Source organism: Vulpes lagopus, chromosome 1, assembly GCF_018345385.1.
Source record: "Vulpes lagopus strain Blue_001 chromosome 1, ASM1834538v1, whole genome shotgun sequence".
Classification (NCBI taxonomy): Eukaryota; Metazoa; Chordata; class Mammalia; order Carnivora; family Canidae; genus Vulpes; species Vulpes lagopus.
The window spans coordinates 145,282,225-145,299,009 of record NC_054824.1 but is presented as its reverse complement, the minus strand read 5'-3'; the positions used below and the strand labels follow the sequence as shown (position 1 = coordinate 145,299,009).

Sequence of the window (16,785 nt, the reverse complement as noted above, 5' to 3'; positions counted from 1 at the left end):
GCATCTGCCTCTGGCTCAGGGTGTGATCCCAGATCAGGCTCCCCGTGGGGAGCCTGTCTCTCCCTCTGCCTGTGTCTCTGCCTCTCATGAATCAATCAATAAAAAAACTTAAAAAAATAAGATAATATACTTCAGATTGCTTTCTAAGCTGTAAAACTGTAATTTCAGGCTATAAACTCCTGACTTTGTTTTAGCTTCATGCACTACTTTGTGAACTAGCCCAAAACAGATTTTGAATAATGGAAGGATCTTTGCATTGTTTCGAAGCATTTGACCAGAGTATACAGGCCTTTTGTGCTGAAATACCTGGGGTTGGAAAGGAGGAAGATTCTTCCTATGGGCTGCCTTGGGTGATGGTCCTAGAAGAATATGAGAAAAGGAAGCACCTTCCCACGAATTTTGATGAGTGGGAGAGGCTGCAGCTACTCTGGCTCCCTTGGACAGGAATAGAAAGGATGTGTGTAGTGATCTCTGGCTGTTCCCAGTGCAAAGTAAATCCAGACCCAGAAACTGTCCTTATCAGGGATCTGAGGTTGAATGTAACCTTTTACCATCTGCAGCCTTTTTTTCTAGAAGAGGCACCGTCTTGGGTAAGGTTTAGGGGGAAGGCTCAGGAAGGAGGGTTGGTCATAGGGCTGCCCTGGAAAGAGCCTTGGGCTTCAGGGAAAGTCTGTAGAGAGGAGATGCTGGTTGCCCAGACTGGGCTTATCTAGAAAGGAAGGAGGTGGCTCCCAGAACTCTTACCACCTTGGCTGCAGGTTCTTATGGGGCTCTGGGCCCTAGAATCCTCATTCAGCTAACCTCCCATTCAGAACTACAAATAATAAAGCCTCCTGCAGTGCTGAGTCTTCTCCAGAATATACCCTTGTCCTATCTGGGGTGAGATGGGAGGTGGCAGTGGATTTGCAGATGAAACAGTTGGTAGGTAATCACCACAATGGGCAGGAGCAGGCTGAGTTTAACTTCAGATACTCAGAAACATTTCTGAAAGAGCACCCTTTGATTAACAAATTTATTTAGCTTTTTATTAACTGTCAGACTACTGTCAGAGTCCCTGACATCCATTTATGAAAATATGTCAAAAATAGGAAAAGTTAGATGACTGGGATTTCATCAAAATAAAAAAAGATTCTGGGACACCTGGGTGGCTCAGCAGTTTAGCGCCTGCCTTCGGCCCAGGGTGTGATCCTGGGGTCCCGGGATCAAGCCTCACATCAGGCTCCCTGCATGGAGCCTGCTTCTCCCTCTGCCTACGTTTCTACATTTCTCTCTGTGTCTCATAAATAAATAAAATCTTAAAAAAAATTTTTAAAAATTCTATGAAGGGCAATAGCAATTCCCAACAGAGGAGTCCTAGAAACTCCTAGCCTGCACTAGTAGAGTTTGGGACACCTTGGCCCACCCTCTGAAGGTCTGGGGTTCGGGTTCCGATGAGGGAAGGGCTTTGCTCTCGAGGGGGCCGTTTCTATCCATGTTGGCTGAATCTGCTTCAGGCCTTCACAGGGGCACTCACTGCCTTTAAAACTCCACTTGATTGGTTTGTTATTTTAAAAACTTAATTCCAGGGTTCATGTTGTGGTCTGCAAACCCTCTTCTCCCCAGGGACAGTGTACGCTTCCTCTTCGCAGTCACCGAGTGGCTTGTGGAAAGACCCATACCTGGACGGCTCCAGCCTCCAGGGTCACTCCTGCACCCCATCGGGGAGGCAGCAGTAAAGAAGCTGCAGGTTCTATCTCAGAAGAAAAAGGGAATCATGACTTTATTCACAGTCATGTTGGATCCCCAGGGGAAGAGCCTTTGAAGCGCCAGCTACAACCTCTCGGGTCTGGTTCTCCTGAGAACACCATGCCTATGTCCTTTCCAGAGCCAGGACGCTCCCCACTGCCCCAGGAGTCTTGCTCTGGCCTTCTGGAATCAGAATCTGGAACAGAGCTGGGCACTGAAATGAGGGAGGAACATGGAAGGGCCGCAAACTCATGACCCCTCGTGAACCCACAGCAGGACCTGGGGCGTGCTTTCCTGCTGGAGAAACACCTGGAGTCGTGGCAGGAAAGTCACATGTGTCCCAGCTCTGAAAGGGTCACCTTGCCGGTTTATCTTGGCTCTAGATGGGGCTCCTCTGGAGCTAGTTACTGCAGATGGAGGGTCTCTCCCATGTTGGGTGGCCCCTCATGGAAGGCGGTGCCACACTGTCCGTGGCTAGGGCTCCTTTAGGGTCTCAGACTTGCCTCTGCTACAGTTTAATCCTGACTTCAGCATAGGCCCTAAAGTCCTGCGTGTACCTCTGTCATCTTTACTGACTTCTTCAGGATTTCCCTTCTCATTCTAAAGAAGAGTAAATGAAGATATGAATGCACCAGAAAGGAGCTTTGAAAAGTCAGAGTAAGTGATTTCAGAGTGGTGATTTCTAGCACTTTCTCCACTAGTATTTGAAGCTACTATAAAATGGTCTGATGAGACCTGTAGTCACCGGTCATGGCCTCGCCTCCGTTCACATAGGAGACCCGACGGCTCCAGCAGTCCTCTAGGTGATACCCCGTGATCCAGGCAAGTTGCCGTCAGTTTGTTGGGCGGCAGATATTTATCGCAGAGCCGCACGCCTAGCCCAGTTTTCGGCATTCTGGCAGATAATCTGCAAGAATGTGGAGCTTACGTTCTTGCTGGGAAAGGTTATTAGTGAAACAGCAGGAAACCGTGAAGGGATAGTACGTAATTGCTGAATCCCGATGTTACCCAAAGGTACATTTAGAGAAGAGCAGAAAGTTGGCGCATAGGAGCGCCGCCAGGCGGGGGTGGCTTGAAATCAAGAAGAGAAGAGAGGTATCGTCAGACAAGGGAACAGCACAGGCGAAGGTCACAGGTGGGACCAAGCATAGTGGTAAGATTGTTGGTCTTTGTGGAAGAAAGAGTGATTAGGCTGTGGAGGGGTAGGATGGGTGGGTAAAGGTGCTGGGAGCCAGGGAGGTTTCTGTGTTATGGACTAGTAAAAACAGCCTTTACAGAGAGAATGGTGACCTCCACAACATGTAGATGGATAGAGCCTGGGGCCAGGAGGGCCCCAGGGAAGTTTTGCGGCAGTCTTGGCAAGAGATAATGTTGAACAGACAAGAGGGGCAGGATCTGAAAGACATTTTGGGAGGAAAATCAACAAGGTCTGTTAAGGCTGAATCAAATTTGATTCCCCAGGTCTTGAGACTGATTGGCTGGGAGGCGGGTAGGGAGGTGGCTAGAGAGAATAGGATGGCCGGTGAGCCCACCATCTCCTGGTGGTGCCACGCAGTCCTCTGACAATGGCACAGCCAGTGAGACATCCTGCTAACATGATCCATCGGTGGGCCCCCTCCACCATAGCCGTGACTCTAAGGGGAGCTGGGAGAGGGGCTGCGTCTGGCAGATCCTTAAGGAAGACGGTCCTGATCTAGGAGGTGGGCATGCGTTTGATGGATCTCGATGAACCAATCCCACCCCAGCCCCACATAGCCCACCAAACCCCAGGGCGAGAGGCGTGCTTTGCAGATGCAGTGCTAGGACCTGAGTCCCAGAGTCCAGGATCTTGAGTGAGAAGGTCTGAGAGGCACCCTTGCTCGGCTGCTAACTAGCCATGTGGCCTCTGGTGTCTGACGTGATGGGTGTTGTGCAGGCGGTTGCTTGGGCAAGGACTCAGGGGGCTCTGGCCTGTGCTCACCCTAAACTAGGGACCAGCAGACACAGCTCTGGGGACGCCAAACACGGTACGCAGGATCTCATCCTAAAGGCATCCATTGCTAGGCACCTGTGGTGTCTTTATTTTCCAGCCCAGACCTCAGCAGCCAGGCTTCACGGCCCCTTCGTTGGATTCAGCCCCATCGAACAGTTGCCGGTCTTCTTCCTGGGCCCACACACCTCCCTCCACATCTGTACCCGGGCATTCCCTTTCTCCCCACTGGCCACAGGGAGACCTATCCTGGCCGACACCGCCACATCAGCATGTTTCCACATCCAGCATGCCTTCAGCACACACAGAGCAGTTGGGCTCGGTTATCTCTTCTGGGTGTGGGATAATTAATGTACAGGTTCCAGCAGAAGGCCTCGCCCGTAGTACACTGTAGTAACTAAGTGCTGGTGTTCTTTCACTCTCTCCGTGTTTTCTGCTGGTGGTCGTGTGTTCTCCAGCTGCCCGGGGTTCAAAGCGATGCCCGTTGGTTCTTCTGGGTTCCTTCCTGCTGCCCCATCCGTTTCTTCATGACCAGCGCCCACCTGCTGCTGCTACTGGCCTTTACCTGTAGGTCCTTCTGGACCTTCCTGATCCCAGCCTGCCTTGCCAAGGGTTTTTAAGAAGGCAGCTCTAAATTTGCTGCCAGGAACTGAGACCAAGAATTCCCCTTGTTCTTCTCGGTACTAGGTCTTGGGCACTTGGTATTTCTTGTAGGGACAGAGCATCCTTGTTGGGCTGCTGGCGGTGGGGGCGCAGAGCAAGGGGGATTTCCCCCTCGGTGGCCCAGTTTCCGGGCTGCCTTTCCCCTCCCGGGTCTGACAGCACCAGGCCCACCCTGCTATTGTCCCGCTTGCCCCAGGCTGGCCCCATTCATTTCCCAGAGTAGACTGCCCTGCAGAGAAAGGCCACTGTTGTTCTAGGGGAGGTGGTGGAGAGAGTGGAGTGAGTAGCTTTGTGAATGGGACCTTGTCTGAGACTGGAGCCGCAGACCCTTTCTCCTCCTCCAGGCCTATGGCTGGGGACAGGAACCACTCAGGTTCCAACATCTTCACAGGAACAGGGCTGAGGTTTGGGAGTGTCTGTGCCTTCCCTCAGATAAGAAGGTTGGTCCACTTCAAGAAGCTTCAGGCCCTGGGGTTCAGCGTGAACAACCTGCATGCACTGCCCTCCAGGAGCCTGGGGCTGGGGGCGGGTGGGCAGAAGGAGGTGGGGGGAGGAGGTGGGGGGGCGTGGCTGATGGCACCCGAACTCTCTTCTGTGGTATCAGCTGGAGCTCATGGGATGGACTCTGAGGAAGGCTTCCTGGAGGAAGGGACCTTTATATGAAGGCCTGAAACCAAGAGCTGGGATCGAGAGGGCACACACCATAGAGGGTCAACGGCTAGAAGGAGGGGGGTGGTCTCTTGAGAGACCACAGAACTGTGGGTGGGTGAGCCTGGACAGCGAGAAGGAGCCGGGGCCTTGGGACTTCCACAGAGTGGCTGTTCTGCCCGCAGCAGCCCTGGTCGCATCTCTGGGGGCTGAAGGAATGCCATGCTGTTCTGGGGCTTCTGTTGCTTCCCTTGAAATTGGACTTGGGGACCACACAGTTGGGAGTTTCCAAGGGTCCTCTGACCCTTGTCTCACCCTGTTCTCTTGCTTTCCTCTTTTCCCTCTGAATCAGTGGGTTCAATTTCTAGAAAACACCTTAGGTTCTCCAGACCCATGGCTGCAGGAGTCAGAGGTGTAGGTGTAGGTCAGTGGACCACAGTCAGTGCAGCATGAAGCCTGGCAGCCCCTGTGGGTTTCCTAAACCTCACTCCAGGCCTTGGGATTACCTCGTTACACAGCAGAAACCCAGAGGACATCCTAGTTCTCCTGGCAGGGCCTGACCTGGGCCTGCTGCCTCTGCTGCTTTAGCTCTGGCCTCTCGCCACTTCTGAACTGGAAGCCTAGAGAGTTGAGAAAGGACTGCACAAGGCATGGGAGCCTGCCCCCTCATCAGGTCCCACTGCACACCCCTTGTCTGGGATGTGGCGATTTTTTATGTACTCAACACGTTCATCAAATATGTATCAGATGGGAGGCAACATTCTCTAGACTGGGGGTGCACTGTGACTGGAGTCTGTTGGGGAAGGCGGCAGCAAGTTAAGGAGCTTGTTGCTTGTGATCCAAACGTAAGTGAGTACAGTAAAAGCTGGGTTCCTAGCCATCAGGATGAAAGGAAAGGTCAGAGTCGGGAGGGCAGTCAGCAGTTCAAGGAGGGAGGACGTAGTTGATGAAGACAGGGATGGAAGTTTTGGGACCCAGGAAAACGCGCACCAACGGTGCTCCTCTGTATTTGTACACAACCATGTGTCGCTTGTGGAATGGTCCTTCCTGTCCATTGTCTTATGAAGGCAGGCAGGCAGGGATTTGCACTCACACGTTGCAGATGGGGAATCAGGCCTAGAGAGGCTTTAGCAACTGACCTGAAAGAGATGGAACCAGGATTAGGGTGCGCCCAGCATCCCCACAGAGCAGGGCGCTGTTCTCTTTTCCTCTCCGGGAGGGCTGTTGCACCCACGCACCCCAGAAGGGAGCCAGGCCTCTTCAAAGGCGGGTCTCCCTGCCCGCTGCCCACTTGGGACCCTCAGGACCATCTGGGAAGCAGAGAACTCCACCCTCTTTCTGCCCCCTGCTTGGTTGGTGAGCAGGAGAGGGTGGCACGCGGGTGGGGGCCCCGGGGTGGCAGGAAGAACACAGAGCCCTCAGAAGTCACCCTGTGCTCTTCCACTATGCAACGTGGCACCTCTGAGCTAGTCGGTGGCTTACCTGTGTGTCCTCTGTGGTACCTGGGACCATGTCATGGGTGGATGCTCAGTGAAGGTTTATTTATCTATTGAAGATACAGTTTTTTAAATGGTTTTGTTTTTGAGTTATCACTAAACCCAACATGAGGTTTAAACTCACAACCCTGAGGTAAAGAGTCATGTGCTCTACCGACTGAGCTGGGCTCCCCGACAGTTTTTCGATTAACAGCTTTATAGAGAAGAATTCACATACCTAAAACTCACCACTTCGGAGCATACAATTCAGGGTTGTTCAGTATATTCGCTTGCTTGTTTTGGAAAACTTTCATCACCCCAAAGATGTGCCCATTGTAGTCGCCCTCCCCACCAGCCCTCCCTCAGCCCCAGGCAACCATTAATCTCTTTTCTGTTTCTGTGGATTCATTTATTCTGGACATTTCCTGTGAAGGGAACCCTCTGCTCCTTGGCCTTTTGTGCCTGGCTTCCTCCCACTGGTCTGGTGTGGCAAGGTCCATCCATGTCACAGCATGTGCCAGCACCATGTTCCCTTTGTGCCTGAAGAAGATTCCGTCACGCTCTAGGCCAGCTCTGCTCACTCCTCATCTCATGGGTGCTCAGTTTACTCCACTTGAGGCCGGTGTGAATAATGCCACTGAGGACATTCCTGTGTGGGTTTTTGTGGGGACATGTTTTCTCATCCCTCGGGGCTGTACCTGGGACCTGGGGCAGGGGGATTGCTGGATCCCCTGGTAGCTCTGTGTTCAGCACGTTGAGGAACGCGCAGATGGCCTTCCACATGAGACATCTTCTCATGGGCTTATTGGCTGTTTGCACATCTTCTTTAGAGAAATGTCTGTTCAAACCCCTTGTTTTGTTTGGATTACTTCTCTTTGTTGAGAAATGCATACAGTTTTAAGCCAGATCACTTAAACTTGCTGGGCCTCGTATTCATCCTAAAGTGGGAGAGTGGGATTTGGTGTCTGAAGCCCACATCCCCATGTTCCCTGGAACAGTCACCTTGGTAATCTGGGACTCCAAGCTCTGCTTTCATCCCATGGTCTTGCCATTGCCCCTTTGGTTGTTTACCCCAGAGACTGAGTTGCTTGGGAGCCCTGTGAGCTCTGTTACTCTGGAAAAGTGTGCTCCCATTGGGGGACACTGTGCGTGTATGCATGTATTTTCCCAGAGAACACTCTGAGGGATGGTGTTTCGTAGGGTAGGAAGCACAGAGGAGCAAAAGGATGGGAAGGTAGCTGGAGAGGCAGAGAAAAAGTCTCCAGAAGTGGTGACCTGAAGATCTCCTCCTTTTGATTGAGGGGAGTCCCAGCAGGTGCACCACTGATGTTCTGTCTACATCTGACCTGCTGGTGACCTGCGCTGCCTCCAAACTGTACTCGGTCAGCAGGGCTCCTTGCCAAGACTCTGCTTCCTATCATTTCCTGTGTTAGTGAGTTTTATTAGGGTGCTGTGGCAAGAACCAGGATGGAGAGCAGGCAAAGGCTAAGAACCCACTTAATGTAATAACCCTGCAACCCCAAGCATATGCATGAGTGGAAATGCTCTGCAGAGCATTTTCCACTCGTCGTGGGTATGTGAGGAAGCCTGGGGTAGATAAGGGAGGTTGACCTGGTTTCCCTTTCACCCTCCCCCTCCTGAGACTTGGTGGCCCTTGGACGACACACTATGCTTTTTTTTTTGCCACGATGTGTGTTTTATTTTCAGTAATCATACAAATAATTTGCTATAATATCCCAGGGCAAACCGGAGAATTTGGCGGTCCGACTGGGGGAGGTCCCCTCAGAAACCCGCAAGGCCAGTGGTGTCGGCATGGAGTGTCCAGGTTCATAGTGCAGCCTGTTGCTCATGTCCATCTTGCGGGTGGCTCTTCCTCCACATCACGACTGGGGTGTCTCGAAGATGACAGGGGTGGGGAATCCTCTAGGTTCTAGGAAATCTCACTCTGCTTCTCCTGCTCAATGGTTTCTTTGGTTGGCAGGGTGTTCTTCTCCTGCGTCTCCATTTTCTTCAGCTTGGCCTTGTCGAAGCTGGCGATTTCCCCCATGTCTGGCTTGTCTGCCATTTTCTTAAAGCGATCCGAGAAGTTCCGCTGTGAGCCCGGCACCTGCTGCTCCCACTCATGTTGTTACAGCAAGAGACACTGGACACACTATTCTGACAACTCTTTCTCATGTTTGAATTGCCCCCCTTCCAATACAGCTTAGCTCCTTGCTTCCCACAAATGGGGGAACCTTCCTTCCCTGGGGACCTGTTTGTCTGTAAGGCTGCCCAGTCTGTCCTCATCATCATGCAGAAAGCTTTTTACCTGAAAGTGACAGGATTGGAAAATAAATTGTGTAGGGCAGAAAGATGGCCGGCTCAGGGGCCAGCCCACTGCCTCAGGAAGGCATGCAGGAGACAGAGTGAGGAGGGAAGAGGGGGATAACCTGGCAGCCCGAACTTGACAGGAATCTGGGGTTCTTTCCCTTCCACCAGACTTAGACCCATCTCACATTGGCTGGCATCCTCTCCATCAGCATACACTCCTGCCCTGTGCTGTGCATTCGTGTGTCTTCCTGTTGCCTTGGAAGTGATGGGGACACGTGGTCCCTGACATTGCATCTCCTTAATGCTGAATGACATTGAGCAGCTTGTCAGGTGCCTGCTGCTCATTTGCATATCTTCTCCAGAGAAATGTCTGTGTTAAACCAACCTTGCATTCCTGGGACAGATTCCCACCTGGTCATGGTGCAGAATCTTTTTTCCATGTTGGAGGATTGGATTTGCTCATACTCTGATGAGTTTTTGTGCTTAGAGTCTTATTTAATAGTGATAATAAGCCTCTGAGATCAGGGTCCTCATGAAGAGGCTGACTCAAGGTAGGCAGGGTGCCTGGGTCTGCATGGTGTCAGAAACCCACCAGGAATGCAAGACTTCAAATATAGTCTTGGGCTTCTCTTGCCTGTCTTGGTGTAGATAACCAGCAGTTGGTTTCATTTACTGGGGTTGTGGTCCCTGTTTGAAACTTCACTGTTACTGCTTAGATTGAAAATTCCCAGAGGGTGGTCTCACTAATGCTCTTGTCTCATGGCCATACAGTTAGGACTTAACTTTGGATGATAATGAAACTTATATCCTTGATGGTTATTGATTGATTGTAAATGTGTCCTTGTTTCTTTGTGGATTCAGGAGCATTACACAACAGGGACATATGTGTGATGCTTTCCTGTTTGAGTACTCCGCATTTGCTGTGCCCAAATAATAAAGCCTTAAGAAAGGCCGTAGGATAGGAAGGGTACATGTCTGTAGTGCCTGCCTGAAAGCCTCCCTTAGATGTCCCTATCATACCCGCTGGCCAGGCGCTCATCTGGTGTCGTCCTCTACCTGAACTGTATGCCCCGTCATACATGCCTCTCTCCCTCATTCCTATATAGTGACTAGTTCATCAAAGACTATAATCACTGAGAATTTACTGACAGAATCTCAGCATCAAATCTTTTGCTTTTTCTGTCTCTTAAATGTGAGCATATGTTTCACATTGAGGTGCCTGCACTTAGAGACCTAGCAAAGCTCTGGGGCAGCTCCAGAGGGTGAGAAGGGGACACATGGGCAGACAATTACCTGAAATACTGGCAGATACCTCCAAACGCTTCGGAACTCTCATTGTCTGCATGGAACTCAGCTGCTTTATGCATGTCAGGGTGATTCATCCTTGCTTTCTCTGATCACCTTCACTCCTGCCCTAGCGTAAAATGGAAAGGAGGGGTGACCGTTCATTTTAATGTCAGGCAGAGCCCAACATCCCTGAGAATTTATCTTCTGCAAAACAAAACCATTTATTAAATTACAAAGACAAATGAAATTGCTTTTTGGATTATCTGTTTTTGCTGATTATTTGTGCTGCCTCTCCAATAATGGGGGTATTTGGGAGTATTTGGGACTTGCCTGTGTATTAATTGATTAAATAATCATGTGTATGTACAAATAGAATGCAAGAGCGTATGTATGTATGTATTGTGGTTTTCTCTGTTTTAAATCCAAAGGCCATTGCCTAATTTTGTGATCTCACAACACTGTGACTTGGATAATGAACAGAATGTGTTGGGGCAGGCTTGTATTACCAGTAAAAACCATCTGCCTGCATGTTTGTAATTGAGAAAAGCAATATTTAGTTTCTGCTGTGGGCCCAGAATACTTTTTTCCCCTTAGTCCTGTTTTTTTCATTTTAATAGCTTTATTGAGGTATATTTGATATGCAGTCAAAATGTACACACGTGGAGTATGTACCTCGATGTGTTTTGACATACATTTACATCTGTGACACTTGTTACCATCAAGATAACAAACATACTTGTCACCCCCAAGTGCCTTTAGTCTCTCTCTTCTCCTCCACCCCAGGGAACTTTCCTGGGGGATCCTTTCACTGTAGATTGGCTCATGTCTGTACTTCTGTGTCCTGCACTGTGACCTCTTTTTTTGTCTGACTTCTGTCACTCAACACAATCATTTGAGGCTGCCCAGTCTTGTACAGATCAGCTGTGTGTTCCTTTTCCTTGCCAAGCAGTAGTTCATTCTGTGGGTCATCTGTGTGTCTGTTCCCCCATTGATGGATAACTTGAGTATTACAAATAAAACTGCTCTGAATGTTCATGCATAAGACCTTATATGGACCCCAGGGGAGAACAGTGGTGTCATGGGCCAGGTGTATGTTTAACTGTTTTCCAAAGTGGTTTTACAATTTTATATTCCCACTAGCAATTGTCAGAAGTTCCAGTTCCCACCACTCCCACCAGCATTGTGTACCGTCAGTCTCTGGCAGGCGTGTTGTGCTATCCTACTGTGGTTCTTATCAGCACATCCCTGATGGCTGATGGTGGTCAGCATTGTGTGTGTGCCTATTTGCCATGCATGTGTCCTCTTTAGGGACCTGTTCATTCAGGCATTTTGTTCATTTTTTAAAAAGATTTTATTTATTTGAGAGAGAGAACGAGCACAAGCAGGGGGAGGGGCAGAGGAAGAGGGAGAAGCAGGCTCCTCACTGAACAGGGAGCCTGACCCGGTGCTCAATCCCAGGAACCTGGGATCATGACCTGAACAGAAGCCAGATGCCCAACTCACTGAACCACCCAGGCGCCCTGTCCATTTTTCATTAGATAGAATTGCCTACTCTTGACTCAGTTATTGAAACATAGGGGCTCTTTGTCTATTCTAAATACAGTTCCTTTGTCAGATATGGTTCTGTGACTATCTTCTTTGAGTCTGTGACTAGCTTTTTCATTTTCGTAGCACTGTCTTTTAAAACTTGTTTTAGGGCAGCCCCGGTGGCTCAGCGGTTTAGCCCCGCCTTCGGTCCAGGGCGTGATCCTGGAGACTTGGGATTGAGTCCCACATCAGGCTCCTTGCATAGAGCCTGCTTCTCCCTTTGCCTGTTTCTCTGCCTCTGTGTGTATGTGTGTCTCTCATGAATAAATAAAGTCTTAAAAAAACAAAACAAAACTTGTTTTAAATTTGCATACAGTAAAATACAAGTGTATTTTGAAGCAAAAAAAATTCTCAATTTTGATGAAATGCAATATATCAGTTCTTCCTCCTATACTTTGGGCACTTTGTGTTTAACAAGTACATTGAATTGTCAAATTCAAACTCAGTGAAATTTTCTCCTGTGTTTTCACCTAGAAATTGTCTGGTTCTAGCTCTTTACATTTAGAGCTATGATTTATTTTTAGTTACTTCTTACGTGTGAGATTAGGGCTGAGGGTTTGTATTTATGTATTTGGCACCTGGGTGTCCAGTTGAGGCACCATTTGCTGGGAAGTGTATTCTTTCCCCTGAATTGCTTTGGTACCTTTGCTGCAGACCACTTGATCATGCGTGTGTGGCCCAGACTCCACTTTATTCTGCCGATCTCTCTCAGTGACCCTGGTTTGGTTGTTGTAACCATATAGTAAGTCTTACAGTTAGGAAATACAAGTTTTTCCAATGCTATTCTTTGTGTTCAGAGTTGTTTTGATTATTCTGGGTCCTATTCATTTCCATATAGGTTTTAAAATGAGTTTGTCAGTTTTACAGTTTTTACACACCCCTCAGCCTGAGATTATGGCTGAGAGTGTGTTGACCTGATGGGTCAGTGGAGGACCTGATGCCCTGACATCACCCAGTTCCCAGGGATCAGCATGGCATATTTCACTTGGAGGTCTTTAATTTTTCTCGGCACTGTTTCATAGTTTCTAGTGAACAAGTCTTCCTACATCTTCTGTCAGATGTGTCTCTAAATGTTTCATATTTTGTTTGTTTTAGAGAGCAGGGGGAGGGAGAAGCAGACTCTCCCCTGAGCACAGAACCCTATGTGGACATTGGGCTCTTTCCCATGACCCTGAGATCATGACCTGAGCCAAAACCAAGAGTCGGAGGCTTAACTGACTGAGCTGCCCGGGCACTCCCATGTTTCATATTTTTTATTTTATTTTATTTTATTTTATTTTATTTTATTTTATTTTATTTTATTTTATTTTATTTATTTTTATTTTAGTTTATTTTAGTTTATTTTATATTTTATTTTTTTCATGTTTCATATTTTAAAAGGCAGTTTTTCCGTATCACCTTTCAGCTATTTCTGTCAATACGGGTGGACACAACAGATGGTTGGTTGTTGACCTTGGATCCTGCAACCTTGCAAAAATTCACTTTTTAGTTCTTGTAGATTTTTTATTAACTCCCCAAGATTTTAGAATCCGTTTGTTGGGTTTAAAATCAGTTTACCTCTTGGAGTCCACTCTGTGTATTTTTGAATTTTGGAGAAAGTCAGCATTTTACTGCTTCTTGTAAAGTAAACTCTACCTATAGAGTAGATGTTGAGTTCTCCCTCACTAGGAAAATTTTTTTTTTTAAGATTTTATTTATTTATTCGTGAGAACACACAGAGAGAGAGAGAGGCAGAGACACAGGCAGAGGGAGAAGCAGGCTCCATGCAGGGAGCCTGATGTGGGACTCGATCCCTGGTCCCCAGGATCACGCCCTGAGCTGAAGGCAGCGCTAAACCGCTGAGCCACCTGGGCTGCCCTCACTAGGAAATTTTTAAAAATAAGAAAGTAAAAAGATTATTAAGTCCTTTTCTGCACTAGGATCAGGTGTTTGTGTGTCAGACACCACGTAGTGACCAGGGGAGGAGACAGACTTGTAAACAAGGAGCAGAGTAGGCAGCGCCATGCTGAGGATCCCAGTGTGTCCTCGGGTCTGGTCGGGCGCTTAGGGGCAGGACCACTCAGAGAGGTGGGGCGGGGGGGATGCCATCACAGGCCCCGCTACCCCAGATAGCACAACTGACAAAGGAATACTCAGATGGTCTACAGGAAAATATCTAAACCTCCCTGCCCTGATTGGTCATGTTTATGTCACAATTACGGAGAGTCTGAGAAGAAGGCATCTTTAGTTCTTGTCTTTCTTCCTGTTTCCTTTCTCTTTTTAAAAATCTTACGTCCTATGGCAGCAGCCTGTGCTTCTGCCCAAAACCTCCCTGACCTGAGGCCAAGGGCAGCGTGCACAGGGGTACTCGATGTCGTGGTAGCCACTGTTGCCTGGTGCCGCTGTCCTCGGGGGACCCTGTGAGCGGGGGCTTGTTGGCCCATTTGTGCAAGGCTCTGTTTTGATCAAACGCACAGTAGCATGTATCCTCTTTTTTTTTTTTTAAAGATTTATTTTTATTTATTTATGATAGACATAGAGAGGGGGAGAGAGAGAGAGAAAGAGGCAGAGACACAGGCAGAGGGACACAGGGACTCCAGGATTGTGCCCTGGGCCAAAGGCAGGCACCAAACCGCTGAGCCACCCAGGGATCCCTTAATTTGTATTCTTATAGTAACTCTTGAGATCTTTGGGGTTTTTAATTAAGATATATTTAGTTATTTGAAAGAGTATGTGTGCACAGGGGGATGGGAGAAGAGCAGGAGGAGAATATCCCAGTGGACTCCCCACTGAGCGTAGAACCTGACCAGGACAGAGCAGGGGTGAGGGCTCCATCCCAGGACCCTAAGGTCGGGACCTGAGCTGACACCCAAGAGTCACCCAGGTACCCCGTAACTCATGAGATCTTTATGCTTTTCCTACCACATGCATTTTGGGGGATATGCTTTTGCCCTGTATCCCCAGTGTATTTCCCAGGATCTGGCGCATGGGAGGTGCATATACTGGTTTAACTTCTCTGTAGCCTAGTGGTCATACTTTGGGTTCCTCTAAATAATACAGGGATGTTCCCATTGTACAGATACGGGAATGTCTACAGGCCACCAGGGAGTAAATGTAGTAGGCAGTTTTTTTGGTACAGAATTTCATATTTTATTGGATTGTTAAAATGGGATAATTTAGGAGACACTAACCTAGATCAGCACTCGTCTCAGGTGGGGAATCTTGCTTGCTTATAGAGGAAGATCTTTTTTTTTTTTAATTTTTTTTATTTATTTATGATAGTCACACAGAGAGAGAGAGAGAGAGGCAGAGACACAGTCAGAGGGAGAAGCAGGCTCCATGCACCGGGAGCCCGATGTGGGATTCGATCCCGGGTCTCCAGGATCGTGCCCTGGGCCAAAGGCAGGCGCCAAACCGCTGCGCCACCCAGGGATCCCTAGAGGAAGATCTTTGAACCAGTAACACGAGGGGTAGGTCTGTTCTGTTTGGGCGCTGAACACACGGGCTTCACTGAGTTCTCCAGGCACGAAAGGCCAGTGAGTGGCAGGGTTGGGGGGGCGGCAGGGTGGTGTGCAGCAGAGCGGGCCATGGCTCCAGGCAGACCCTTGTGCTGTTGATCTAGGTTCGAACTGCTTCTTCTGCTTTGAACAGACGGGAAGCTTGCAGATACCCAAACCCCTCATTGGTGTCTGAGACCCTGTTAGCTGTGACTTCCCTCTTCCTACCACCCTGTTGCGAGAAGAGTCTCCCCCCTTCTGGAATGGAGCCCTCGCAGAGGGTGTGGACCCACAGAGCCACGTGGCTGGTGCCAAAAGGGGTGTGAGTTGGTGTTCTTGACCACGAAGGCGACATCCCGTGCATCCTGGGAAGCACAGCCATCAGGCCACCATGAGTCTGGTGATGGGTCTTCCATTGGTGCCTCTTACCCCTTTGGTGGTAAGAAAACTTCACCCGCACTTGTTTAGCCAAGTGTGTTAAGGCCTCTATGACCTCACGACCCTGCACAGTAGGCCCTCTGCTTACAGAGCACCAAGAGGGTGGCAGTCGGCCTGCGGGCAGCATAAACGGGGGAGACAGTCCTGGCCTCCTGTAGGTCACAGGCCATTAATCAGATAAATATGGTTGACCCTTGAACAGCACGGGAGTCAGGGCTGCCAACCACACCGCCTCCCTGCAATGCCTGGGAGGGAGTGGCTTGGAGGGTCTGGCGCTGTCACTGAGCCCAGGGTGGCTGCAGCATGGAGTGTGGCGCCACCCTGAATGTTGCCAGGTCCTCAGAACTGTCCCGTCAAGTAGACTGTATTCCAGATTCAACTACTTACTTTGGATGGATGAAGGGTAGTTATCCAGCAGCGTCCTAGAGAAGACCTTTCCCTCCACTTAGTAAAACCAGGAAAGCACTGTGTTTTTTATGGCTTTATTGAGATACAGGTCACATCCCATGAGACTCACCCATTTAAAGCATGCTGTTAGGTGTTTCGGACCATTCACAGAGTTGTGAGGACATCACCACAGTCTAACTTTAGGATTTTCTGGTGCCCTGAGAAGCAGCACCATGTTCTTTAGCAGTCATTCATCTGTTCTGCCCTCAGCCCTCCCCCAGCCCCAGAGAGCCCCTGCTGTCCTGTCTGTGCCCAGGGACAAGCATCTTGTGAATGTCTCTTATATCCCAGAACCCCACCACATGGGGTCTCTCTGCCTGGCTCCTCCCTGAGCATCACATGTTCACTGTGCTTCTGTGTTCTGGCATGTATCACTGCTTCATGCCTTTGTTTTATTTGATATTATTTTAGATTATTGATATTATGTTTAGATTATGTTAGATATTATTTTAGATTTTATTTTTAAATAATCTCTATGCCCGGGGTGGGGCTCAAACTCATGATCCCGAGATCAAGAGTCCCATGCTTCCCCGTCTGAGCCGGCCAGATGTCCCTATTCCTTTCTTTAAAAGATTAGATGTGGGCAGCCCCAGTGGCTTAGCAGTTTAGCGCTGCCATCAGCCCGGGGCCTGATCCTGGAGACCCAGGATCAAGTTCCACATCGGGCTCCCTGCATGGAGCCTGCTTCTTCCTCTGCCTATGTCTCTGCCTCTCTCTCTCTCTGTCTCTCATGAATAAATAAATAAAAAGCAAATAAAAA

At 49.0% G+C, this 16,785-nt stretch overlaps 2 protein-coding genes across 9 annotated transcripts in view; one reads left to right on the top strand and one right to left on the bottom strand.

The window, feature by feature from the left end:
- Nucleotides 1–16,785, top strand: part of ARHGEF11 (Rho guanine nucleotide exchange factor 11) — an 84,147-nt gene that overhangs the window by 3,709 nt on the left and 63,653 nt on the right. The gene's annotated exons all lie outside the window — the stretch shown is intronic.
- On the bottom strand, nucleotides 4,944–9,728 carry LOC121485686 (thymosin beta-10-like). Its single transcript, XM_041746380.1, has one exon. The coding sequence runs from the start codon at nucleotides 8,543–8,545 to the stop codon at nucleotides 8,411–8,413; it is 135 nt and encodes a 44-aa protein (XP_041602314.1). The 5' UTR covers nucleotides 8,546–9,728; the 3' UTR covers nucleotides 4,944–8,410.